This window comes from Oncorhynchus masou, chromosome 5, assembly GCF_036934945.1.
Source record: "Oncorhynchus masou masou isolate Uvic2021 chromosome 5, UVic_Omas_1.1, whole genome shotgun sequence".
In the NCBI taxonomy this organism is placed as follows: Eukaryota; Metazoa; Chordata; class Actinopteri; order Salmoniformes; family Salmonidae; genus Oncorhynchus; species Oncorhynchus masou.
The window spans coordinates 53812932-53840184 of NC_088216.1; the positions used below are offsets into that span (position 1 = coordinate 53812932).

Genomic DNA, 27253 nt, shown 5'->3' on the forward strand with positions numbered 1-27253 from the left:
TTGTGTTCCTGGTTCGAGCCCAGCGAGGAGAGGGACGGAAGCTATACTGTTACACTGGCAATACTAAAGTGCCTATAAGAACATACAATAGTCAAAGGTATATGAAATACTAATCGTATAGAGAGAACGAGTCCTATAATTCCTATAACTACAACCTAAAACTTCTTACCTGGGAATATTGAAGACTCATGTTAAAAGGAACCACCGGGTTTCATATGTTCTCATGTTCTGAGCAAGGAACTTAAACATTAGCTTTCTTACATGGCACATATTGCACTTTTACTTCTCCAACACTTTGTTTTTTCATTATTTAAACCAAATTGAACATGTTTCATTATTTATTTGAGGCTAAATTGATTTTATTGAAGTATTATACTTATAAGTTAAAATAAGTGTTCATTCAGTATTGTTGTAATTGTCATTATAACAAATACATTGTTAAAAAAATCGGCCAAGTAATCGGTATCGGCGTTGAAAAATCCTAATCGATCGACCTCTATTGTATATCCATGTCCTCGTTGAGCCGTGACTCTGATAAACAGGATATTACAGTTTCAGGTCCCATTGATTGGATAGTCTCGAACGGAGCTCATCCAGTTTGTTCTCCAGTGATTGCATGTTTGTCAATAGAACAGAGGGCAATGGCTGTCTATTTGCTTGCCAAGGTAGTTTCTTCAGGGTGCCGGCTCACCTGCCTCGCTTTCATCGCTGCTTCCTCTTTCGAGACCCGGTGATTTTGGCCTGGTCCAGAGTAAAATCAAAATGTTTTGTCACATGCGTTGAATATAACAAGTGTAGGTAGACCTTAGTGTGAAATGCTGACATGCAAGCCCTTAACTGACAATGCAAATTTGCTAAAGCAAAAAACACAATAAAATAACAATAACGAGGGTAATGGTACCGAGTCTGTGCGGTGGTACAGGTTAGTCGAGGTAATATGTACGGGGGCGGGGGGGGGGTCGTCAATGTGATTCCTAGGAGTAAAGTGACTATGCAGCAATGTTAAAAAAAGGGGGTCAATGCAAATAGTCAGGGTAGCCATTTGTTTGACTGTTTAGCAGTCTTTTGGCTTGGGGGTAGAAGCTGTTAAGGAGCCTTTTGGACCAAGACTTGGCACTCCGGTACTGCTTGCCATGCGGCTGCAGAGAGAACAGTTTTTGATTTTGGAGGCTAGAGTCTTTTGACCCGTAAAAAAAAAAAAATAGGGCCTTCCTCTGACCACCTGGTGTAGAGGTCCTGGATGGCAGGAAGCTTGACCCCAGTGATGTACTGGGCTGTACTCACTACCCTTTGTAATGCCTTGAGGTCAGATGCCGAGCAGTTGCCATACCAAGCGGTGATGCAACCAGTCGGGATGCTGTTGATGGTGCAGCTGTAGAACTTTTTGATGACCCGTGCCAAATTTTTTTATTCTTCTGAGGGGGAATAGGCATTGTCGTGCCCTCTTCATGACTGTCTTGGTGTTGTTTGGATCACGGTAGTTAGTGATGTGAACACCAAGGAACTTGAAGCTCTCGATCTGTTCCAGTACAGCCACAAACTTCAGTGTGTCTGTGGGGGGAGGGGGGGGGGGGGGGGGGTAGATTTCACAAAAGGTGGCCACATAACATATGATTGGTAATGCTTTGAAGGTTTATCATTTAACTGGTGAATGACAATTGCCATTGATGTTTTTACATTATAACTGTTGCTGTGTGTTTTGTGTTCATTAGGGTGGGATGTTGACCATGCTGGGCTCCCTGGCCATGATGGCTTGGCTGGCTATGACTCCCCACAGCCCTCTGACTGAGAAGAAGAGACTGGCCATCCTCTCTGGTTTTGCCTTCTTCACAGGTAACCTCATCTGCCCTATAGCTCTGTCAGAAAAGGGCCTACACAGTGTGTGCACTCATTCAATCACCTTCATGCATTTAAAAGCATTGGATTGGTGCAAACATGGCTGGAGGGAGTTTTCACCATAGAGATCATATTAAATTACAAAAGGGACTATTTTATAAACCATCACTTCCAGAATTGGGTGAAATTGGCAGCCATAAATGCGGTAAAGAGGTCAATCGAACTTGACCACAACAATGGAATTGCCATAGAAACTCTTGGTGGAAAGATCCTGAGTCACCCCATTGCCCCCTAGCAAAATTAGGTTACATTTTAGGCTATTGTTTAAATGTGTATTAATAATCAGGAGTATAGTGCTTGTATGAACGGGAGTTAGCATTTAGCAGTCGCTTCTTATAAACCTGAAAAGGGACAACTTCTACATGTTTTACACCAAAAACAGACAAATGTATCGAAATTGGACTTTAGCAACCACATTGTGGGCCTGTTACAATACATAAAACTTGACGGATGACAAATATCCCTTTTGTTACATCAGATTCGTTGAATGTGGGCCAATCTGGTCAATGGAACATCTGTGTTCCGTTGACTCTTTTACCGCATCTTATATTGTTCATGGAGAAATCCAAACCAGTCTAATTGGAATGAATGGCAGTCGAGGCATAATCCTTTTATTGTTATCAACCTTTTATTTATTTTTAAAGGAACACAGACAATAACAAAAAGCAACCGGAATGGTCATGCAGTAGGTAAATACAATTAGAATAGACCACATGGCCTATACATCCATACATTGTTACATCAATAAGGGATCAGAGCTTTTACCTGGTCAGTTGGTCATGTTTTGTACACTCAATGTATATTGCTCACCCGTGCTGCATCAACCTACACTCCAGCCCCTCCTGGTGACCACCCCAACTCACCCAACCTGATCTCCATGACATTAAATACTGTAATCAAGCAATTGTGATAATATCAGCAGGGTACACTTTTGCACATGAGTAACAAGTAAAGAAAATGATAATGAACAGGTAATCTTTTGGGAAATAAAGTTGCTACAGTAGTTCTTCAATAACCAGCTGTCAATTGTTTTTGTCAAACCTGACAGTTATACAATCTTTACTGTAATGACATAAGTGGTGAATTATCATTAAAACCTCTACGGGATCGGTGTCCCTAACCCGGGACTGTTGTTGCTAACGTGCACTAATGTGACAGACATGTCTTATATGAAAGCTTAAATTCTTGTTAATCTAACTGCGGTGTCCAATTTACAGTAGCTATTACAGAAAAAAAGACCGTGCTTTTGTTTGAGTAGAGTGCACAACAACACTTCATGGTAACTGGTTTGATACATTTACCTCTGAAGCTAAGTAATGTACTTACATTCAGTAATCTTGCTCTGATTTGTCATCTTGAGGGTCCCAGAGATAAATATTTAGCATAGTTTAGCACAATTTGTAAGTCGCTCTGGATAAGAGCGTCTGCTAAATGACTTAAATGTAAATGTAATGTAATGTTTGATAAAAATCCATTTTTATAATCAAATGTAGAAACTGGGGTCTACAGTTTGACTCTCTTGCTCCACACCCACCCTGCCTGGCCATCTAGATGTGTATAAGTTAATGAGCCATCATGTATGACATTCCTGGGAGTGTGTAAACTTATTTTTATATTACCATAGCATTTTTGTATGTTCCATCTAGTTATGTACTTAAAAATGTATCAATTGACCAATTTGGCACATTTGGGCAAACTCCAGGCCGGCTTGATGCAAAATATTGTGCAGTAATGTAATTCTTCAGTGGATCAGTGTAAAATGTTGTGCACACTGCTGGCATCTGGTGGCCAAAATCTGAATTACACTTTGACTCCTGTCTGAAAGTATGGCCTTTCTCTTGTATTTCAAAGATGATGAAATAAAAATAATAGAAAACACATGTTTTATTTGTTTAGGTAAAAGATAGGGTTTACAGTTGTGTGCGTACTTTCACTACAAAGTGTGTACCTAACACTGGGAAAGCTGCCTGTGCAAAATCACACCATTGCATCCCAACTGTATCAATATTAGGTTACCTGTCTGAGTTAACTTGAATAACTTTAACCTGTTAACTTTCAAGGATTTGAATAGAACCTACCGTGTCAGTTGTGGTCACAATAAAATCCACTGACAGTCAAGGAATAGCTAATCAGCCTGTACATTATACGCCTTTAACAATAGTCCAGACCGACTCGTGTCCATCTTCCTGTACTAGCCAGCTCTCTTCGTTGCTGTTTAACTCACTCCAGGCTAGTATTGATGTAGTATGTGAACTAATCAGTCTTTCTGAACAGTCAGTTAGTATCCCACCAGAGAAGCGTCCTTTTTATCCATGCCAAACTTGGTGCAAAACCACACCAAAGGGAAAAACCTAGCAACGTTAAAAGCTGCGCTGACTGGTCAGTTTGGTTGTTCCCTGGGACGAAGTAAAGGTTTGCCCTGCATTTTCCTGGATTTTGATATAGCTTTTTATTTGAGTGATTGCAGCCAGACTAGAGAGCCTTGACATCATGTATAGTTGCATTGTTTTTAGAGGTAGGTAAGCTGTGAATTATCACTAGATTACAACGCCGATTTTTGCTGACGCTGTCTAGTTGTGTGCGCCGTCTAGCGTTAGTTTAGTGTGGTTAACTGTTTACGAAAGGACTATTGAAGTACTTAGCAACATGACATTTGTGCTAGTTTACAACTAAAAGATGCTGCATATCTAGCTCTAGCTGAATGTGCAAAGCAAGCACCCATGATTCCGTATTACTGACAATCATATCATTTTAGCCATCTACAGTTGCTTACCTTTCGTTTAGCTCATTTCAGACGAGGCCGCATAACTGCTCGTCTCCCATGGCTCATGGCATGGCCGGCATGGGCATTCTCAAAACTCCCTGTTCGCGGGGATTCCCTCAAGCGTTCTTCCTCTCTCACGCGCATTTACTTTGTCAAATTGAATGTCCAAACTCTGACCGATCAGTGCGGCTTTGAATGTTACTAGGTTACCCGTGGGCGTGGTTTTGCACCAAGTTTGGAAAGGATAAAAAGGACACGCCAGAGAACAAGTCTGAATGCTGGCCATCATGTAAACTATCCAGCGGCACAGCAATACCCACTGTTGGATTCTGGGGGAAACTTTGAACATTGTTATACTCAAGTTTAGGAACATTAGTTACAGAAGAGACCTGAGGGGTGCCATAATGAAGCTTGGGAGGGGCTGAGTGCAGGGAACACGATTGCGTGTTCTCCCATTATCAGTGGAAGTACTGATAAGGGGAGAAACCGTTGAAGGCTCATATCACTTAGCTCCCTGCTTAGCAATAATGATGCAATGTTTAGCAATTAGGAGACTCCCACCCAAAGTGGGGTGTGAATACTACCACGGGGGAAGCCATGTCTGTGTCTGAATTATAGCTGTATCGAACCTTAGAGAAGCTTAACCAAGTTGAATTCTTCCTAGTGTCCGTGAGTTATTTACTCTGAAAATTAGAACCTAACATTGCTAATCCTCGTCAACCGCGCCTCGCAAATTGAGAGAATCCTCCTCCTTTGGACTGGAAAGTTATAATTTCTGCGCCATGTTTGAGTGTGACAGCAGAAATGCTTGGAATCTGCTTTTCTGAGACCAGTCCCTTGTCTTTGAGAAGGCCAGATGCATGGTGTAGTTGCATTGGTGAAGTTACTGTAGTCTGCCCGGCCAGAGCGTTCTTCCTAGCCGCCTTCAGAATGCAGTGTCGGTCAGTGAATCTGCGCACCAGGAAAATCAAGGTTTGGGATCCGGCTGAGTTGCCAATGTGCCTGCCTATGCAAAGAGCTCTCATAACTTCCAGTTCGGTACCAGTCAGCTCTGGAAACCACTCTAGAAGTTCTCTTGATGAAAGAGTGCATTCTGCCCTATTCTCACATTTTTCTGTTGCATGCCCTCATAGCAAGCCATTTTCTCCTCCATCGTCCAATTCTGGTTTGGCCCTGAATCGACTTCTCCTTACATTTTGTCAAGTCTATTGTCCAGCTTTGCTCTCAGCTCATTTTTCCCCGTTTTTTTCCCCCAACATCAGTAATGCACTTGGAAACGTAATCCTGAATAAAATCAAACTTTTTTTGTACTCCACTAAACTCTGAGGCGATGAACTCTTGTTGGTTTACAATAGCTTCATCTAACATGGAAGCTAGCGCTTTGTTGTCAGGAGATGTCTTCTTTGATTTAGCTCGTAAAGCGTGGCGTGTTATCGTAAGTTACTAAATACTGTTACAGGTTAGCTGTGTTAAATCAACTGAAATGCTTCTGAAAAAGCAGCCATATTTCTGTCACATGACTCAAATCAAATTTTATTTGTCACATACACATGGTTAGCAGATGTTAATGCGAGTGTAGCAAAATGCTTGTGCTTCTAGTTCCGACAATGCAGTAATAACCAACAAGTAATCTAATTAACAATTCCAAAACTACTGTCTTATACACACAAGTGTAAGGGGATAAAGAATATGTACATAAAGATATATGAATGAGTGATGGTACAGAGCAGCATAGGCAAGATACAGTAGATGGTATCGAGTACAGTATATACATATGAGATGAGTATGTAAACAAAGTGGCATAGTTAAAGTGGCTAGTGATACATGTATTACATAAAGATGCAGTATATACATATGAGATGAATAATGTAGGGTATGTAAACATTATATTAGGTAGCATTGTTTAAAGTGGTTAGTGATATATATTTTACATTCCCCATCAATTCCCATTATTAAAGTGGCTGGAGTTGAGTCAGTGTGTTTGCCTGATGGCCTTGAGATAGAAGCTGTTTTTTAGTCTCTCGGTCCCAGCTTTGATGCACCTGTACTGACCTCGCCTTCTGGATGATAGCGGGATGAACAAGCAGTGGCTCGGGTGGTTGTTGTCCTTGATGATCTTTATGGCCTTCCTGTAACATCGGGTGGTATAGGTGTCCTTGAGTGCAGGTAGTTTGCCCCTGGTGATGCGTTGTGCAGACCTCACTACCCTCTGGAGAGCCTTACGGTTGTGGGCGGAGCAGTTACCGTACCAGGCGGTGATACAGCCCGCCAGGATGCTCTCGATTGTGCATCTGTAGAAGTTTGTAGGTGCTTTTGGTGACAAGCCGAATTTCTTCAGCCTCCTGAGGTTGAAGAGGCGCTGCTGCGCCTTCTTCACGATGCTGTCTGTGTGGGTGGACCAATTCAGTTTGTCTGTGATGTGTATGCCGAGGAACTTAACTTACTACCCTCTCCACTACTGTTCCATCGATGTGGATAGGGGGGTGTTCCCTCTGCTGTTTCCTGAAGTCCACAATCATCTCCTTAGTTTTGTTGACGTTGAGTGTGAGGTTATTTTCCTGACTTCACACTCTGAGGGCCCTCACCTCCTTCCTGTAGGCCGTCTCATCGTTGTTGGTAATCAAGCCTACCACTGTTGTGGCGTCCGCAAACTTGATGATTGAGTTGGAGGCGTGCGTGGCCGCGCAGTCGTGGGTGAACAGGGAGTACAGGAGAGGGCTCAGAATGCACCCTTGTGGGGCCCCAGTGTTGAGGATCAGCGGGGTGGAGATGTTGTTGCCTACCCTCACCACCAGGGGGCGGCCCGTCAGGAAGTCCAGTACCCAGTTGCACAGGGCGGGGTCGAGACCCAGGGTCTCGAGCTTGATGACGAGCTTGGAGGGTACTATGATGTTAAATGCCGAGCTGTATTCGATGAATAGCATTCTCACATAGGTATTCCTCTTGTCCAGATGGGTTAGTTCAGTGTGGTTGAGATTGCATCGTCTGTGGACCTATTTGGGCGGTAAGCAAATTGGAGTGTGTCTAGGGTGTCAGGTAGGGTGGAGGTGATATGGTCCTTGACTAGTCTCTCAAAGCACTTCATGATGACGGAAGTGAGTGCTACGGGGCGGTAGTCGTTTAGCTCAGTTACCTTAGCTTTCTTGGGAACAGGAACAATGGTGGCCCTCTTGAAGCATGTGGGAACAGCAGACTGGGATAGGGATTGATTATGTCCGTAAACACCAGCCAGCCAGCTGGTCTGCGCATGCTCTGAGGGCACGGCTGGGGATGCTGTCTGGGCCTGCAGCCTTGCAAGGGTTAACACGTTTAAATGTTTTACTCACCTCTGCTGCAGGCCGTGTCAGTGGCACTGTATTGTCCTCAAAGCGGGCAAAAAAGTTATTTAGTCTGCCTGGGAGCAAGACATCCTGGTCCGTGACTGGGCTGGTTTTCTTTTTGTAATCCGTGATTGACTGTAGACCCTGCCACATACCTCTTGTGTCTGAGCCGTTGAATTGAGATTCTATTTTGTCTCTATACTGACGCTTAGCTTGTTTGATTGCCTTGCGGAGGGAATAGCTGCACTGTTTGTATTCGGTCATGTTTCCGGTCACCTTGCCCTGATTAAAAGCAGTGGTTCGCACTTTCAGTTTCACGCGTATGCAGCCATCAATCCATGGTTTCTGGTTTGGGAATGTTTTAATCGTTGCTATGGGAACGACATCTTCAACGCAAGTTCTAATGAACTCGCACACCGAATCAGCGTAATCGTCAATGTTGTTGTCTGACGCAATACGAAATATATCCCTGTCCACGTGATGGAAGCAGTCTTGGAGTGTGGAATCAGATTGGTCGGACTAGCCTCTAACTAACTCCCATTAGTTAGAGGCATAATCCTGATTTTAACTTGAGCAGGAAAATGTAAGTGAGGCATGTGATATCAGGACACGTATAATAGAATTGTCAACCTAAAAATATTGTCATAATTATAAATACAGCTTATTCAGAAATTTGTATAAATATCCTCTAAATATGTAAACAGACAGACATGTCTCCATTTTTTGTTTTCTTTGAAAGCTGTGAGTGCTATTATATGATACAATATCACTGATTTCAGCCAGTGTGTGGCTGTAGATTGACTCTATTGTTTGAATGGAATGTTTGTATATTGGCAGTTAATTTCATAAATATTTTTTCCAAATTATTTATTTAATTGGATGGCTAGCTAGTGAACAAACATTAAGTCATTCTTCAAACTCATTGTGTAAAATAATCTTATCACAATGGCTGACCTTTTATTCCATCATAAGGTTCATGTCTGTTCTAATTCTATGTACCCTCCCCTCATGGGAATATGGGGGGAAACGAATATACACTTCCAAAGAAAGGTAGAGAATCAGAATGCAGCCTATGTATTTTTAGCTATTGAAGTAGCCATGAGCTGATGTTTCTCTTCATTTCAGGTGTTGGTTTGGGCCCAACCATGGATTACGTCATCTCTATTAACCCAAGGTAAGATGACAGTAATAATGTGTATAGTAGCTAGTTTCTTTCAATGAGGGGTTTCTCCTGAGGTGACTGAATGAGCCTCACATCTCTCTGCTCCTACAACCAGCATCATTGTGACAGCCTTCCTGGGGACCTCAATCATCTTTTTGTGCTTCACGCTGAGTGCCCTCTACGCCCAGCGCAGGAGCTACCTCTTCCTTGGAGGTAAAGTGCTGAACTTTCTTATTCATGCATAACGGACCAAATAATGAAAGACTAGCACTGTAGTTTTGAGTTCCACGAAGTGGGTGTGGAAGTGGTGACATTTTTTGCTATCTATAAATAAGTATAAACCACCTGGTACCAACAACCTGTATGGTAAATTGTTGAGGTTGGTGGTGGAATGCATTGTGACTCCTGTTTGTCACATCTTAAATGTAAGCCTAGAAGATGGTGTGTGTGCCCTCAGACATGGAAGCAAAGGTCATTTCGCTACCCAAGAATAGCAGAGCACCCACCACTTTAATGATTTAAACAGCCGACCAATCAGCCTGTTACAAGTGCTTAGCAAACTTTTGGGTAAAAACTGACCTTGAATAAAGCCTGTGTGTCTATGCACGCCGACGACTCAACAGTATACACATCGGCTGCCACAGTAAAATAATTAACATCCTTAACAAAATCAAATCAAATTTATTTGCCACATGCGACAAATACAACAGGTGTAGTAGACCTTACAGTGAAATGCTTACTTACAAGCCCTTAACCAACAATGCTTTAAGAATTTTAAGAAAAAGGCGTTAAGGAGAGGTATATCTATATTTCCATGTCTAACAATTGTATTTATCGACATTTATAATGAGTATTTCTGTAAAATGATGTGGCTCTCTGCAATATCACCGGATGTTTTTGGAACTAGTGAACGTAACGCGCCAAAGTATACTGAGATTTATTTATATAAATATGAACTTTATCAAACAAAACATACATGTATTGTGTAACATGAAGTCCTATGAGTGTCATCTGATGAAGATCATCAAAGGTTAGGGATTCATTTTCTCTCTTTGTGCTTTTTGTGACTCCTCTCTTTGGCTGGAAAAATGGCAGAATTTTTCTGTGAGTTTGTGCTGACCTAACATTTGTGGTGCTTTCGCTGTAAAGCCTATTTGAAGTCAGACACTGTGGTGGGATGAGGAATTTTAATGATTAGATTTCTGTTGTTTTGAATTTGGTGCCCTGCACTTTCACTGGTTGTTGTCATAACGATCCCGTTCACGGGATTGCAGCCCTAAGAAGTTAACTACATGGAACTCTGCCACTGCAGGTTTTTTTTTTTAATGTAACCTTTATTTAACTAGGGAAGTCAGTTAAGAACAAATTCTTACTTGCTATGACTACCTACCCCGGCCAAACCCGGATGACGCTGGGCCAATTGAGCGCCGCCCTATCCCGATCACGGCCGGTTGTGATAAAGCCTGGATTCGAAACAGGGTGTCTGTAATGACTCCTCTAGCACTGAGACGCAGTGGCTTAGACTGCGGCGCCACTCGGGAGCCCAAGCTAGCAATAAAAACAGATTAAAAAAAAAACAGATAAAAGAACACCTCTTCACAGTCCCCTTTGTGCAGTAAGATGGTCATTTTATATCTTGTTTTGTATTAGACCTAGATATTGTGTGTATGTACTGATTTGTAGGCTGTGTGACGCTTTTTTTATGTATGTATTGCGGTCCTTGACTAATGTTCTGTATTGTTTCATGTGGACCCCAGGAAGAGTGAAGGGGATCCTAATGAATACCAAAGTGTTCTGTGCTGCTTACCAGATATTGTGTAATGTAAAGGAACTGAAACTATAGAAAGTAAACTCACACACCTTGAAGTGCTACCAGGTGCATAGAGAAAAAAAGTGTATTACCAGTGTGCTGGAGTTTTCCTTTTTTATTAAGGAACTGAAACTTACCACTCTGGATTTAGTGAGACTGTGCTCACTCAATAAATGTTACCAAATGCACATACCCTTTAGAAAGTTGGAAACTTCTTTACTTTCTGTTCATTTATCGCAAAAATATTTCTGTCTTTCAGGTACTCTAATGTCCGGACTGTCCATCCTGCTCCTGGTCTCTTTCCTCAACATGTTCCTGGGGTCTGTCATGTTGTTTACGGTAAAGAGGAAAATAACCCAATATTGTTATGTTTGCTTTGTTTTGATCCATTATTATTGCTAACACAATGCTACTCTTCATGGACTTAGCTATTAGTTACAGTATGACTTAGTGCGCTGGTTGTCATTTTCACCAAGCATTTCTCTCTCTGTGTGTGTCTAGGCTCACATGTACCTCGGTCTGGTCATCATGTGTGGATTTGTGCTGTTTGACACTCAACTCATCATTGAGAAGGCTGAGATGGGAGACAAAGACTACATCTGGTAAGGGACACACACTCTCTCTGGGCCTGTTGATGAGGGTGAGTGGTTAATGTTGAAACACATTTTTTTTGCCATTGTCATCTGGAATTTAGTCTGTCAGCCTGTGACTGTAAATTAAAATGTTTCATTGGTACCACTCCTAAAGTTAGGAGCACAACATAACATTTTTGGAGCACCAGAAAAAAAGGATAAACATTTTTGTTGTTGTTGAGATATAGCCTTATATTGGGCAAAAATGATTTTGACTTTAAGCACATGTTGTGCAATAGACACTAATAGGTAACCCTGTAAATAGATTTGTTAATTTATAAAAAGCTAAAATGTTGACGTAAATACCCGTCACTGAAAATAGTTATTTCTGGAATATTAGATTTCTACATAGATATGGCCCTATAAAATGTCTTTATTTTTGTTAACATAATTTCCCATTTTTGTTTTGCCCAAATTACGTTTCATCCGTGTGTATGTACTGATTTGTCATCCGGGAAGAAAAATAGAACATCCAGTTTCAAGTTCAAAACAATACTTAAACCACATCAGGAGACTGTTTTTCTAAGACATTTACATTTTTTAGTGTAGTTACCCTTTAATTCAAGTGCACACCATGCACCTATAGCAAGAGACTGTTTGGTTAAAAGTGTTTCTGTAGCGTGCGCAGAGCTTGCAAAACAAATGCCCAATGGATTGATGCAAGGAAGCATATCTTTCTGCCAGGTAGGCATAGGCTACTTTGTACTTAACATTTAATTGAGAAGGTTTTTGAGAAAGCCTTTCCATCTACCAGAAGGCAGTTGCCGTTAGCGATGCTAATGATTACACAAAGTGGTAGACATGCGCACACAGAAGGGACATTCCTGTGCTTTGCATCTTCAGAAGGTTGCAGGAAATCCGAATCCCTGATCTGTTCTGTTCATGTCGTCTCATGATATACTTGGGCAAATTGAGTGAATCTTTCAAAATGTTTGGGCAAGAAACAATCTGTTTTGATGTGGCCTAGTATTGGTGCAACCATATTCGCTAACTAATCTTTTGGCTTTTTTTCTCTGAGGCACTCAGAAACAACAGTACAGTGAAACTTAATCATTACAACAATTATCTGGTTGTTTTTTTTTCTAGGCGCACTGGTGCTCCCAAAGAGAAATTCCAGGTCGCACAAGAAAATATTAAGGAGCATGTTTATGGTTGCGCTTTAGGTTGAGAAGAAAAGATTGCACACAGAAACACAATACAATTAGTATGCACTTGGTAATTGGGGCTCTTTTACAATGAGCTTATGAAGTGTTTTGTAAGATATATGATAACTTCTCTTTTCACCCTGTTGAAGGCACTCTGTGGATCTCTTCTTGGACTTTGTGACCATCTTCAGGAAGCTCATGGTTATTCTGGCCATGCATGAGAAGGTACAATATTGACAGTGTATTGCTATTTATATAGCATACCGACTATAATACACTTCCACTATCTCTCATACACGTTGCTATGTTTTGAACCATAGAAAAACATGAACCTAGGACCAGAAAGCATTCTAAATACAATATGTGTGATAAACCAGCATATTGTACATTGTAGAAATGTTGCACTTTGCACTGCTAGGCTAATAATGGTTTAATGTGAAGTGTTCTCTTTATTTAGCAGGACAACAAGAAGAAGGAGAAGAAGTAAATGTGGAGGAATGCAAGCAAATAAAAGATCTGTGACTTGGAATTGCTTCAGGAGTGCTTCTGGTGCATTCACATAACTGCTTAATTATTCTAATTATTTAGACCATGTTTGATTTTGTACTTTGATATAGTGTCTTAATTGTCAGGAATCGATTGGTTTGGAATTTGGCTTTGGCGTAAGGTTTGACGTTTTTAAAAGTTGATGTTAAGGTTTTAGACGTCCCTGTCTTTTTTTTGTTTTTTTAACTCCCATTTTGAAGGGATGGTGTAGTTAACTAACATACTTATTTCGATAGTTATTTTTGCATTGTCAAGTAACGATTGGAGACAATTTGTTCTTTGCTCTTCCATCTGATTAAGCAGGAAATCAATGCCTCAAGTAATTTTAAAATGGCCACTTTTTATATACCAACTGATTTAAAGTACAGTATCAGTTTGGAGTTGTGCGAGGTTGTTAATTCTGTGAATATTATCTGTCCATTTGGGAATTCTGCCATTTTAAATAAGGCACACACTATTAGTCTCAATTATGACATCACAGGCTTTTTGTTGCGATGAGTAATGAAGAAGAACATGATTCATTTGTAAGGTGGACATTTACATGGGATATCATTTATTAGCAAATTACAAATATTACTAGTGCTTTTACAGTACAATCCCTTTTTACTGAAGTTATGCATTCGTAACATTTCCCCTTGAATGATCAGGGTAATTTACTGGTTTAATTTAAGACATTGATTCTCTCTGTGAGGCTGCTCTAACCAGTCTTTCTGTTGAAGTTTGTGCCAATAGAGGATCTTGTCAGTTTGTTTTAATAAGATGCAAATGATGGAGCAGACAGCTTTGCATCTTAGATGTTAAATATTCAGACCTTGCAGGGACTCATCTATTGAAACATAAATGACATTTTCAATGTAATTGCTGGTGATGTTGTCTGCTATGGTGTCAAGAAATGATGTTTTATGGATGGACTTGTATTGAGAAGTGTGATATATTTTCCTGATAATGAATTTTGTCAAGCTTGTTCTCTTTCCAAAACTAACAAAGATTCAGTGCTTGAAATAGAGGTGATCAGTAGAGAATCTGTGTTTCATGTAATTAATTAGGTGATATGAAAGAAATCCCACTAATCTTCATGTTATTCCCTATGTGCAGGGGTAACAACATTTATTTTCAAGGTGCACTTGGTTTTATTGAGAGAATCCCCTGTGACAGGGGTTACGGGATTAATTGAGAAGGTTTGGCAGTACTGCCAAAGTCAATTAACTCACTGAATCACATTGCATAGCATCCAGTTACCAGTCAGAGCTTGTCCTCATCTACCCAGGAATAGCTTGGCTAAAGGATTAGCCATTACAAATGTTTCAACCTCTCGCTTGATGTTGGTAATCTAGATGACGTGAAATGTACTTTTTCTGATATGGGTCGTAGTCATTTTTTTTTTAACCTTTTTTAATTGAATGACATTGAACAGATAATCTGGCAGTCAAACATCCTCTGCTATGCAGCTCAATGCTTTATTTTCTTAGAAGTGCCAATAACAATACAAGTTTACCAAACTAATCACCTGTTGCTTTTCAACTGAGGATTTTACTGTTTCAAAAATGAAAACTGCATATCTTATACTGTGAAATTAGTTTTGCTTTTATGGGAATTACTTTTGTAATTCTGCTACATTTAATGTAATTTAAATTTGTTAAAATAAAGGTTGATTAAGTCAATGACACTTATGCTCATGTTTTAATAATGGTTGCAAAGTAGCACACATCCATCCCTATGGGGATTTTTAACAGGGTTTAGTCACTTCTATCTGACAGTGTACAAAACCATTAGGAACAACTGCTCTTTCCATGAGACTGACCAGGTGAAAGCTATCCTTTACTGATGTCATCTGTTAAATCCACTTCAATCAGTGTAGATGAAGGGGAGGAGACATTAAGCTTTGAGTCATGGGTTGTGTATGTGTGCCATTCAGAGGGTAAACGGGAAAGACCAAAGTGCCTTTGAACGAGGTATGGTAGGTGCCAGGCACACCGGTTTCTGCCAAGAACTGCAATGCTACTGGGTTTTTCATGCGCAACCGTTTCCTGTGTGTGTGTGTATCAAAAATGGTAACTTGACACAACTGTGGGAAGCATTTGGCATCAACATGGGCCAGCATCCCTGTGGAACGCTTTCGACACCTTGTAGAGTCCATGCCCTGATGAATTGAGGCTGTTCTGAGGGTAAAAAGGAATGTAACTTAATATTAGAAAGTGTTCCTAATTTTCTTTGTACACCAAGTGTGTCATCCTAACTGTAAACATTGTGTATAGTACTGAATGTACCCTGTCATCTCTGGGATATAAACACTAGTTATTTGATTCGGTGCAGTCTGCACAAATGATTAAAGTGTAATTTACTATGGATGCAACATATTTAAGAACTTTTGGGTCAGACTTAATATACTTCCTAAATTTCTCACTTCCGTCAACGGACCGGTATGTGTCGGACAGCTCTGTTGCTTTGATTTCAGAATCCTTGTCCAGTCATCTCTCAGGACAGTGTTTGCTCCAACACCAGGCACCTCCACACCTGAGAACATTCAGTCCAATCTAGACAATACCAGTGTCCATATCAGGGCAGTGTTGCCATGGAAACAGTGATGATGAGGAGGAGTGCAGTGGGGGGATGGCTGGGGGCCAGGGAGATCCTGGGGGGGCGGGGTCCGTTGCAGAGGGGGGTGTTACAGCAGCTAATGCAGACAGAGCCCACCCGACCTGGGACACAGAAAGACTGATACCCTGCTGAAACAATCAGACAGGTGGAGAAGGAGGCACAGGCCTTCCTGTAAATCACACCTGGAGGGAGATAGAAGACAAAGCCTTGGCCAAAAATTACACAAAGGGTGCACATTTTAGATCTTGTAAAACAAAAGTTATTTACTATTAACCTACTAGAATAAATTCAGACTTGACGTCAGAAAAAGTCAACAAGGCTCACCATTTTCACCCACAATCACCTCCTTCTGACAGGCATTCTGGATGTTTGCTGTGCAGTTGACAATGAATTTTGGAGCTGAACAGTCATTGTCCAACAGAGTCTCTTCACAGTGGTAACACTGCATCTGATAAGGCCAGACTGAAACGCATGCACACACACTAATTGTGATGCCGGAAATACATGGAAGGAAATCTCTAGTTACAGTGCACGAGAATGGAAGTACGTGTTTCCAAGCAACCTCCATGAAGATAATGCAGTGCAGAAACTCCACAAGAGGGAGCCATTTCCTTCTGTTTATGCTTCTATTCCCTCTAATACATTGATAAATCCATTGTCCAGTCAGTGCCCTTTTCAATCAGTTTGGACAGTAAAACAGCAGAGGTTTAAACCTGCTTAAAATGTTATAACCACTGCTTTTTCAACTACACTGTTACTCATTTTAACACACTATTATTATGACCACTGTCTCCGGAAAAGGAGATATTCAGATGCACTTTTAAATGTGAAGGCTATCCAGTCACTTGTGGTGAAATGCCAAAACCCAACAGCCAATACAGAGATAATCATTAGTATGAAGAATCCTTGACTCACTCAACCTTGCTTCCATATTTGTAATCAGTACAGTCACCCAGCTAGTGTTCAACAGAGACGTTTGGAATAGATCTGTTGTGCTTCCTCTGGCTATCTGGGCTTGATTGATATGTTATGCCTGCATGATCTGATGGATATTGCTTGCAACATATAAAACGCATTATAGGAGCACTTTGTAAAACACATCGCTATATCACTAATTTGACCCCCCCCAAAAAGGATTACATCCTATATTCAAGGTACTGTACTTTGTCTCTGTCTGTCGGGTCATTAACTATAAAATATGAATGCAATGTGGCCAAACATTATTATTGCATTAGCCATAGTTCAAACAAAAATATTAACCTGTCTAACTATAAGGGTGTTGGAGCAGAAATTATTCATGCGTCTGTCTGAATGACAGATTGACAGAATGGCCATTTTAATCATGTTCACCGACTGGTATTATGATTATGACAGGTTGGCTCAGACTCCAAAGGTAAAAGAAGTTCAATCTTTAATTTCTGTCATTGTGTGTAATTGCGCATGTTTAGTCTACATTTAAAGCGATTGCATTCATATTTGCATCATTTTAGAACATAATGTATACATTATATTAGCAGAGAGCCTTAACGCATGGATTTAGTTGGGTAGGCTAAAAGGTTTCTCAAAAATCTCATTTTATTCTAGACTATAAACTTTAAATTGAGAGATTTTGGGGTAACGAGACAGTAATTAAGACATTAATTATTACTCCGGATTGTCACTGTTATAAATAATATAAATAAACCTACACTGACGTTTAAAAAAAAGAGAAACAGTAGTTATGTACCTGAGCAAAGGACGCATCCACACAGAGAAGCGAGGAGAACAAACGATTGCATCGTCCATAAACTCCATCAGGTTACTTTTTCTCCCAAAAAAGCATTACACAGTTGTATGGTCAGCCTCAACTTGAATCCACTTCTGATAAAGTAGGAGCAGTAATATCACCAGTAAGCATGCAGTGTCATGCCTAAAAAGGTTTTTAGGTGGCTTGCTTCTCCTAATTTTGAGTGCGCTCTGTTTGGCAAGCGTCACAGAACCAATCTCAATCTGACGCCTCGATCACACCGACGGTGTCATTGCGCAAAACGTAGCATCATCTGGATGTGTAAAACGTAATCATTCTGCTACCACTTTGTCAAGCCTCCTACGCACACAGTTTGATGCATATTAGATAAATCCAATGTATGTGCCACACAGAACGCACTGCAAGAAGGCAAACACAGGGTTCCATTAGAAATTAATGTAGGTACTTCTGGTGTACCAAAACGCATTAACACTGTAGGTGTGATCCAGTGGCAGTCAGTGCCGTTTATGAGCATGGCCTTGTTTCTATTACAGCATGTTGGATGACTATCATTCATATTCCATTCACGCAGTTCAATGTAACATTGATGGGATTAGGCTACTGCATGATATTCACATGTTCACTATACCCATCATGAGGTTGCTGCAACCTAGCCTATGAATGAAAGTTTACAACGTAGGTGCACACAGGTCGAGAGAAAAAAATTGAGTTGACAGACAGTTACACATTCAATACCGCCTTGCACACTCTTGCGTGCATCTAGCTTATCTAGGGTGTAATCATTAGCCCAACAGTTGCAAACAAGAGTTTCTATTGGATAAATTCAGGTATTTTTTTATCCCTGTGTCGTTTGCTTTCGTTTAAGAAACGTTTTTCAACAGAATCGGCAGATCACAGCCACCATGTTGTATTCATTTACCCTCTATGCACTCTCCTCCTCTCACCTTTTCCCTTCGTTTGTGGACTTCAATGAACAACACATCAGCTGTATGTGACCAGGCGTAAAAACCTTTCCAAGCTAAACCGTGTCATAACCGCTACACACAGCCTCCATCGTTGTCCTGGTCCATAGCTAATAGAACTAATGCATTAATAATTATTTGTAGGCAAGTCAGCTTAGAACAAATTCTTATTTTCAATGACGGCCTAGGAACAGTGAGTTAACCGGCGGCCCCGGTGGCAATAATAAAAACAAAAGCTTAACGAGAACTTGGAAGAGTTCCAGTGTTGTGTGGGATAGTCATAGCCAACTAGCTAACATAGCATACCTCTGTTTGAACCAGGTGTCTGAGTAACTAAACTAGCCAGCTGCATTTGCTAGCTAAGTAAGTGAAACTGAAAGTGAAAAGAAATAACGAAATCTCTCTATCTTGTATGTTGAAAATTGTTAAACTACTGTCTTTCTCTTTGAGTCAACTACTCACCACATTTTATGCACTGCAGTGCTAGTCAGCTGTAGTTTATGCTTTCAGTACTAGATTAATTCTCTGATCCTTTGATTGGGTGGACAACATTTCAGTTCATGCTGCAAGAGCTCTGATATGTTGGAGGACGTCCTCCGAAAGTTGTCATAATTACAGTGTCTATGGAAGGGGGTAAGAACCAAGCGCCTCTTAAGTTTTGTATTGAAGTCGATGCACCCAGAGAAGGACAGAAACTAGCTGTCCTCCGGCTACACCATCGTGCTACCTTACAGAGTGCTGTTTAGGCTACTGTAGACCTTCATTGCAAAAGAGTGTGTTTTAATCAATTATTTGGTGACATGAATATATTTAGCATAGTTTTTCACTGTTTTACCATTTTTATTTGTATGAAATTCACTGTGGAGGATGGTCCTTCACTTCCTCCTCTGAGAAGCCTCCACTGGTGTGATTGCTCCAGTTCAGTGGTTTCAGATAAACAACAAATGCTAGAACATATCTCAATAGCAGAAAAGGAGGAAATGTCTGTATAACTCAAATTCAGTGTGACTACCCTAGTCTTTTACCACAACCCTTACCCTATCGCTTCGTATCCCAGCCCAGCAGCAGCAGCTCCACATCCTGGTTCATCCCTAACCTTAGCTTCATGTCACATCCCAGTTCAACCCTAACCACAACCTTAACCCAAGCTTCTTGCCTACATCCCAGTTCAACTCTAAACCTATATACTCAAAATAAGTGCTAGTTAGTACCACAAAACACATTCTTCATTTTGTCCCTGTAGGGGAAACCTTTTTAGGGCTGTGAAGAACCTTTATCTGTTCTTTGAATAATCCTTTGTGTAGTTCTTCATTAAACTGTTAGAACCAGAGCCCAAACCAGTTTAATAAATGTTGTTTCAATGTAATTTGTATAACATAATGTGAAGTTGAATATATTTATGTAACTAGGCAAGTCAGTTAAGAACAAATTCTCATTTACATGACAGACTAGGAACAGTGGGTTAACTGCCTAGTTCATATTTTTACCTTGTCAGCTAGGGGATTCAATCTTGCAACCTTTCGGTTACTAGTCTAATGCTCTAACCCCTAGGCTACCTGGGGTTGAAAATACATTGGATTTGAAAAGAAATCAATGTAAACTGTTGTTTTCGGGGTGGAATTTCAACCACATGATTATGTGATCTTTAACCATGTTTCCATCCAACCTTTTTATGCTAGTATGTCGGATAAAAAATGTCATGCCAGGTCTGATGACAATAGCCAATTTGGCCGTGAACTTTCCGAATGTCGACAAAGCAAAATACACTAGAGAAGGTGTGATCTTTGTGTCTGTAAAATGAATTATACGATAAATGGCTGTGGACTTTACACACAAATATCAATATAATATCACATTGTGACTGCTCTTTGTTCGATGCGATTCGGTTCCCGAAGTTCACCAAAAATATCTGTTCAATAAGAGCCGTTCGTTCGCGAAGGACCCATCACTAATGTAGGCTACCAAATAAAAAATACAAGTTAAATAGGCTTCCATTGCTCCCTGATTTGCATACTGCTACTACTGCTTTTTGAGCTAAAACAATGATTTTCTGCAGATAAGTTAATAATAATTCTCTAAAGTCAGGGGTCTCCAACCCTATTCCTGGACAGCAACTATCCTGTAAGCTTTCATTCCAACCCTAATCTAATGCACCTGATTCTAATAATTAACTGGTTTATAAAGATGAATCAGCTTAGTTACAACTGGGTTTCGAGTGAAAACCTACAGGAGGGTAGCGCTGACCCTTCTTTTCAATTTTCAACCTAAAATAACATACCGAAGTCTAACTGCCTGTATCTCAGGACCTGAAGCAAAACTATGCATATTATTGATACCATTTGAAAGGAAACACTTTGAAGTTTGTGGGAATGTGAAATTAATGTAGGAGAATAACACACATTAGATCTGGTAAAAGATAATACCATTTTTTTTATTCTGTCATTTTTGAAATGCAAGAGAAAGGCCCAAATGTATTATTCCAGTTTAGGCACAATTTAGATGTTGGCCAATAGATGGCAGCAGTGAATGTGCAATGTTTGTAATGAACCATTACATTTCTGTTCAAAATGTTGTATCAAGTCTTCTCAAATGTGTCTAATTGGTTTATTAATACATTTTCAAGATCATAACTGAGCACTTACCTCAAATAGTAGCATGATCTTTTTTCACTGTGATAGCTACTGTAAATGGACAGTGCAGTTAGATTGGGGGGGGGGGGGAGATACTGGAGAGAGTGAATCCTCACTGCAGAAACAATACATTGTGAGGAGAACGCCTCAATCTGGTCCATGCTGATTTTTTCAGTTTGTAGAAAACTTTTTTTGCAGGCCATTTAATAATTTGGCCATGTACAAAATGTATTTGAACTTGCATTTCCCAATCTTTCACAAGCCTACATTTTGGGCTTTACATTGGAGATTTGCAATATTTTCACAGTTCTAGGCTGTTTTTTAAGCATTTTGAACAAAGAGCCATTTGGGAGCCAAATGAGCTGTCTCTTTTGCGTGAACAGAGCCTAATGAGCCAGCTCAAAGAAAAGACACGGAATGCCCATCACTAACCTACATGGGAATTTAACCACAGATTGTCTGCAAGAGATTGCCTGCAATGACAACAAGCTCAGTCCGATGATGCTGTGACACACCGTCCCAGACCATGACGGACCCTCCAAATCGATCCCACTCCAGAGTACAGGCCTCGGTGTAACGCTCATTCCTTCAACGATAAACGCGAATCCGACCATCACCCCTTGTGAGACAAAACCACGACTCGTCAGTGAAGAGCACTTTTTGCCAGTCCTGTCTGGTCCAGTGACGGTGGGTTTGTGCCCATAGGTGACTTTGTTGCCGGTGATGTCTGGTGAGGATCTGCCTTACAACAGGCCTACAAGCCCTTAGTCCAGCCTCTCTCAGCCTATTGCAGACAGTCTGTACACTGAGGAAGGGATTGTGAGTTCCTGGTGTAACTCGGGCAGTTGTTGTTGCCATCCTGTACCTGTCCTGCAGGTGTGATGTTCGGATGTACTGATCCTGTGCAGGTGTTGTAACACGTGGTCTGCCACTGCGAGGAATATCAGCTGTCCATCCTGTGTCCCTCTAGCGCTGTCTTAGGCGTCTCACAGTATGGACATTGCAATTTATTGACATGGCCACATCTGCAGTCCTCATGCTTCCTAAGGCACGTTCACGCAGATGAGCAGCGACCCTGGGAATCCTTCTTTTTGTGTTTTTCAGAGTCAGTAGAAAGGCCTCTTTAGTGTCCTAGGTTTTCATAACTGTGACCTTATTTGCCTACCGTCTGTAAGCTGTTAGTGTCTTAACAACCATTCCACAGGTGCATGTTCATTAATTGTTAATGGTTCATTGAACACGCATGGGACACAGTGTTAAACCCTTTACAATGAAGATATGTGAAGTTATTTGGATTTTTACAAATTATCTTTGAAAAGACAGGGTCCTGAAAAAGGGACGTTTTTTTTGTTGTTGCTGAGTTTAGAAGTAGGACTAGTGTTCCTGGCCTTTGCGTAAATGCAGGCCTATAAATGTCCCCATTTGGGGATCTGATGTTATTTATGGTTGTCTTAACTCACCATCACTGTGGAGCTTCTCAAAGTAAGTTTTTCTTTGCCTCAAACAGCAAGTAAACAAAGTCTGTCATTCTCAATGGATGTAAAAACAAAGTCATCTTTCCAGCTCTCTCCCTTTCAATTACCACTCAGCATGAAAGCGGAAAAAATGGTATGCTCTGATCTGGTGGAAACGTCAAAATAGGCCAACTTGACTACTTCCTATCCCCTTGCAGAAATAGCCTAAAGCAGTGTCCCGAGCTCACTGGCGCTGGGAACTCTGAGGGCCCAGAATATTTTACACTATGTTGCAAAGTTTGCTAGCACAAGTTTCTGGCCTGACCAAGTTAATAGAATAATTGATATAATGTTTCAAGTTCCTTGCAGACAGGCCATGCACAGCCAATGTGATTTATAGGATATTTATTATTATCAGGATAGTTTCTGTTGGCTTTATGTAGGCTATTTTCACATATTGGCAATGGCAATAGAAGTTACTTCTAGATTTGTATAATTTTCATTTAGATATAATTTTGAGATATGAAGAATTTATTATGAAGTTCAATTAAACTGTTCCACGAAAATGTGCATATGAAAACCATAACTGGCATGCAGATCAGTAGAAATGGTTCAATAACTTGTCACTCCAAATTGAAAAGGTTGCCGACCGATGGTGTAGCCTATTACCGGCAACTTCAGAAGCATAATGGCAGAATCTGCGAAGGCCAGCAGTAGCGAGCAGATGAGGGTCGGGAACAGTTTTTTTTCTTCTGGTTAGGCTATATTGATGTCTGGTGCCCTCTTTAGTAATTTGTGTGTCTTCATTTTTAATCGCAGTGCTTAAAGCATCAGTCGCCTATATATAGTTGATTTCTTTCAAACAGGGTGTTTAAAAACACACCTTTAAAATGTCGACCATTCAATTGGTAGAAAGAATAGACGATTCTTAGTTGACTAAGATCTGTTTTGGTTTGGGAACCGACCCAGTCCCAAGTGTGCTAACCACAAAGAATGCATAGTAGTTGTTAAGTAATGTTAAGCTATCTTGTAATCAGAAAAGTTCAGTCAGTTACTGGCAGCTAGTTGCAAGTAAGTTACTAGCAATTACTGGCTATTACGATACTGAGATTTTTACAATAACTGAGTGAGCGACAGCTGGTTGTCAGTTAGGTAATGTACAATTCACAGAAAATTCCAGGCAACTAACTGCTTTTCGAGTTACTGTGAAATGCACGTTAAGGTTGAATTGGGATGTGGACATGAAGCTAGCTAGGGTTTGGATTTGGGTTAAAGGAAAAATCCACCCAAAACCACTCATTCATTTAATTTACAGTGTTAAATAGCACTAATGAGTGGGAACAATATCTTTGGTAAACAAATGTTTTATTTTGGCGTTACATTTGGTTGGTAGCAACCAGTGACGATTTTAGCATGTAAATCTTGGTGGGGAAAAAAATAAATACATTGTTTTTGATGTATGCCAGAAAGCCACTACACAACACAACACTGAACAATATATTAATTGCACTATAATGTTGACAAACCGTGCCCACAAACTATTAGGGCATAAGAAAACTGTACCAGCAGAGTCCTAACACCTTACCAACGCTACATGTGGCTATCAGCGATTCCTTGTCTGGCAGCGAAACAGTTCATTCAGCCTCATTCCCTGCCTTTATAAAAAACATAGCTGATATGGCTGACTCGGTCTCAACCTTTAAGACTTTATTGAAGACTCATCTCTTCAGTAGGTCCTATGATTGAGTGTCGTCTGGCCCAGGGGTGTGAAGGTGAACAGAAAGTTACTGAAGCAGGAATTGCCCTTGCTGTCTCTGCCTGGCTGGTTCCCCTCTCTCCACTGGGATTCTCTGCCTCTAATCCTATTACGGGGGCTGAGTCATGGGCACACTGGTGCTCTTCCATGCCGTCCCTAGGAGGGGTGCATCACTTGAGTGGGTTGAGTCACTGACGTGATCTTTCTGTCCGGGTTTGCGCACCCCTTGAGTTCTTGCCATGGGGAAGATCTTCATGGGCTATACTCAGCCTTGTCTCAGGGTAGTAAGTTGGTGGTTGAAGATATCCCTCTAGTGGTGTGGTGGTTGTGCTTTAGCAAAGTGGGTGGGGTTATATCCTGCCAGGTTGGCCCTGTCTGGAGGTATCGGCGGAAGGGGCCACAGTGTCTCCAGACCCCTCCTGTCTCAGCCTCCAGTATTTATGCTGCAAAAGTTTATGTGTCGGGGGGCTAGGGTCAGTCTGTTATATCTGGAGTATTTCTCTTGTCTTATCTGGTGTCCTGTGTGAATTTAAGTATGCTCCCTCTAATTCTCTCTCTCTCCCTCTCCCTCCCCTCTTGGAGGACCTGAGCCCTGGGACCATGCCCCAGGACTGGACTGGCCTGATGACTCCTTGCTGTCCCCAGTCCACGTGGTCGTGCTGCTACTCCAGTTTCAACTATTCTGCCTATGGAACCCTGACCTGTTAACCGGACGTGATACCTTGTCCCGGATCTGCTGTTTTTCTCTCTCTACTGCACCTGCTGTCTCTGAATGCTCAGCTATGAAAAGCCAACTGACATTTACTCCTGAGGTGCTGACCTGTTGCACCCTCTACAACCACTGTGATTATTATTAATTGACCCTGCTGGTCATCTATAAACGTTTGAACATCTAGGCCATGTACTGTTATAATCTCCACCCGGCCCAGCCAGAAGAGGATTGGCCACCCCTCAGAGTCTGGTTCCTCTCTAGGTTTCTTCCTAAGTTCCTGCCTTTCTAGGGAGTTTTTCCTAACCACCGTGCTTCTACATCTGCATTGCTTGCTGTTGGGGCTTTAGGCTGGGTTTCTGTATAGCACTTTGTGACATCGGCTGATGTAAAATGGGCTTTATAAATACATTTGATTGAATTTGATTGAGATGTACAAACTATGGCAAAAGGGGACAACAAGCAGATAAGAGGCAATCCGCAATCCGCAAGCTAGGACAGACGTAGTCAATATAACTATTTGTTCAGCGCTTTTGAAATGGGCTACTGACAGCTTACAACATACACTTAGTTTTACTTTCTTAGCTACAGTATACATATCTCTCTGGAATATTACATAATTTATGCAGCAGCATACAAAACACATTTGGACTCACCTTGTTGTGCTGTTTTCACTTGAACAGGAAGGTGTCACGGGGGTCCTTCATAGGGATAATTTTGTCATCAATCTTTGTCAATGTCTGGCATTCTCTGGATTTATGGTGCTTGAAAGACATCTGTGAACTCTGACAAAAAAACAGGTGGAATCATGATGACGTCAGTGATCTTCAGGTGGGAACTCTAGAAAGTGGCCCTAGTTCCTGACTTGCAATTCCGAGTTGAATGACCGTTCAAAATTTATTTTCCCATCCTGAGCTCTTTAAAAAAACATTTTTTTTAGAGTTCCCAGTTGTTTTGAACTCACTGAAGTCTGAGATTTCCCAGTTCAATGTTTCCAGTTGTTTTAAGCGTGGCAGCATGCCCGATGTTGAATTTTTATCCTTTTAAGCTTGTAAAAGAGACTCTTAAACCCAGACCACACACCCACTCCACTGAATAGCAGGCTAGTGATTGCCAAAATGAATGCAATATGCTGCATTTGCTTTAGAACTATTGCTTACCTTTTCGTTGGTGACACTTTGATATCTGTTTAAAGGGCAAATGTTCCTCCACAGATGAAACCATAACAAATCGCCCTGCCTCTGTTTTGGTAAAAAGCTGAGGGATGGGCCTGGAGAAATGTGACCACTCTCAGATTAATAGACAGAGCTAGGGATGCAAGGACTGACCATCCATAATATAAAAATGGTTTTAACCATGTTATGAGGCAAAAAATTGGAGTAAAACAAGCTTATATTTTTGGTTCTCATGGAGTGTGACTGTTGAACTAAGCTCATGAGGCATTCATAAGTTATATCCTTCAAGAATCAATGGATATACACTACCATTCAAAAGTTTGGGGTCACTTAGAAATTGACTTGTTTTTGAAAGAAAATCATTTTTTTTGTCCATTAAAATAACATCAAATTGACTTTTATGGAATGTCTGCATAGGCGTGCGGAGGCCCATTATCAGCAACCATCACTCCTGTGTTCGAATGGCACGTTGTGTTAGCTAATCCAAGTTTATCACTTTAAAAAGGCTAATTGATCATTAGAAAAACCCTTTTGCAATTATGTTATCACAGCTGAAAACTGTGGTTCTGATTAAAGAAGCAATAAAACTGGCCTTCTTTAGACTAGTTGAGTATCTGGAGCATCAGCATTTGTGGGCTCTATTACAGACTCAAAATGGCCAGAAACAAATAACTTTCTTCTGAAACTCGTCAGTCTATTCTTGTTCTGATAAATGAAGGCTATTCCATGCGAGAAATTGACAAGAAAATTAAGATCTCGTACAACGCTGTGTACTACTCCCTTCACAGAACAGCGCTAACTGGCTCTTACCTGAATAGAAAGAGGAGTAGGAGGCCCCGGTGCACATCTGAACAAGAGGACAAGTACATTATAGTGTTTAGTTTATAGAAACAGACGGGTCACAAGTCCTCAACTGGCAGCTTCATTAAATAGTACCGGCAAAACAA

General features: G+C 40.9%; 1 protein-coding gene and 1 long non-coding RNA gene across 3 annotated transcripts in view; one reads left to right on the plus strand and one right to left on the minus strand.

The window, feature by feature from the left end:
• Positions 1 to 14941, plus strand: part of LOC135539860 (probable Bax inhibitor 1) — a 31568-nt gene extending 16627 nt beyond the window's left edge. Inside the window, exons 4-10 of one of the 2 annotated variants that reach the window (XM_064966043.1) lie at positions 1713 to 1833; positions 9106 to 9154; positions 9258 to 9355; positions 11212 to 11291; positions 11454 to 11554; positions 12879 to 12954; positions 13187 to 14941. In XM_064966043.1, coding sequence (XP_064822115.1) covers positions 1713 to 1833; positions 9106 to 9154; positions 9258 to 9355; positions 11212 to 11291; positions 11454 to 11554; positions 12879 to 12954; positions 13187 to 13216 — 555 coding nt within the window. In that variant the 3' untranslated portion in view covers positions 13217 to 14941. The remainder of the gene's footprint in view (positions 1 to 1712; positions 1834 to 9105; positions 9155 to 9257; positions 9356 to 11211; positions 11292 to 11453; positions 11555 to 12878; positions 12955 to 13186) is intronic. The other variant, XM_064966045.1, reaches the window with a different exon arrangement.
• Positions 14134 to 17845, minus strand: LOC135539861 (uncharacterized). Its single transcript, XR_010455671.1, has 3 exons — positions 17600 to 17845; positions 16198 to 16335; positions 14134 to 16055 (listed from the first exon to the last, which is right to left on the minus strand). It is a non-coding gene; the product is annotated as an uncharacterized LOC135539861 (long non-coding RNA).
• Positions 17846 to 27253: the final 9408 nt, after the last annotated feature.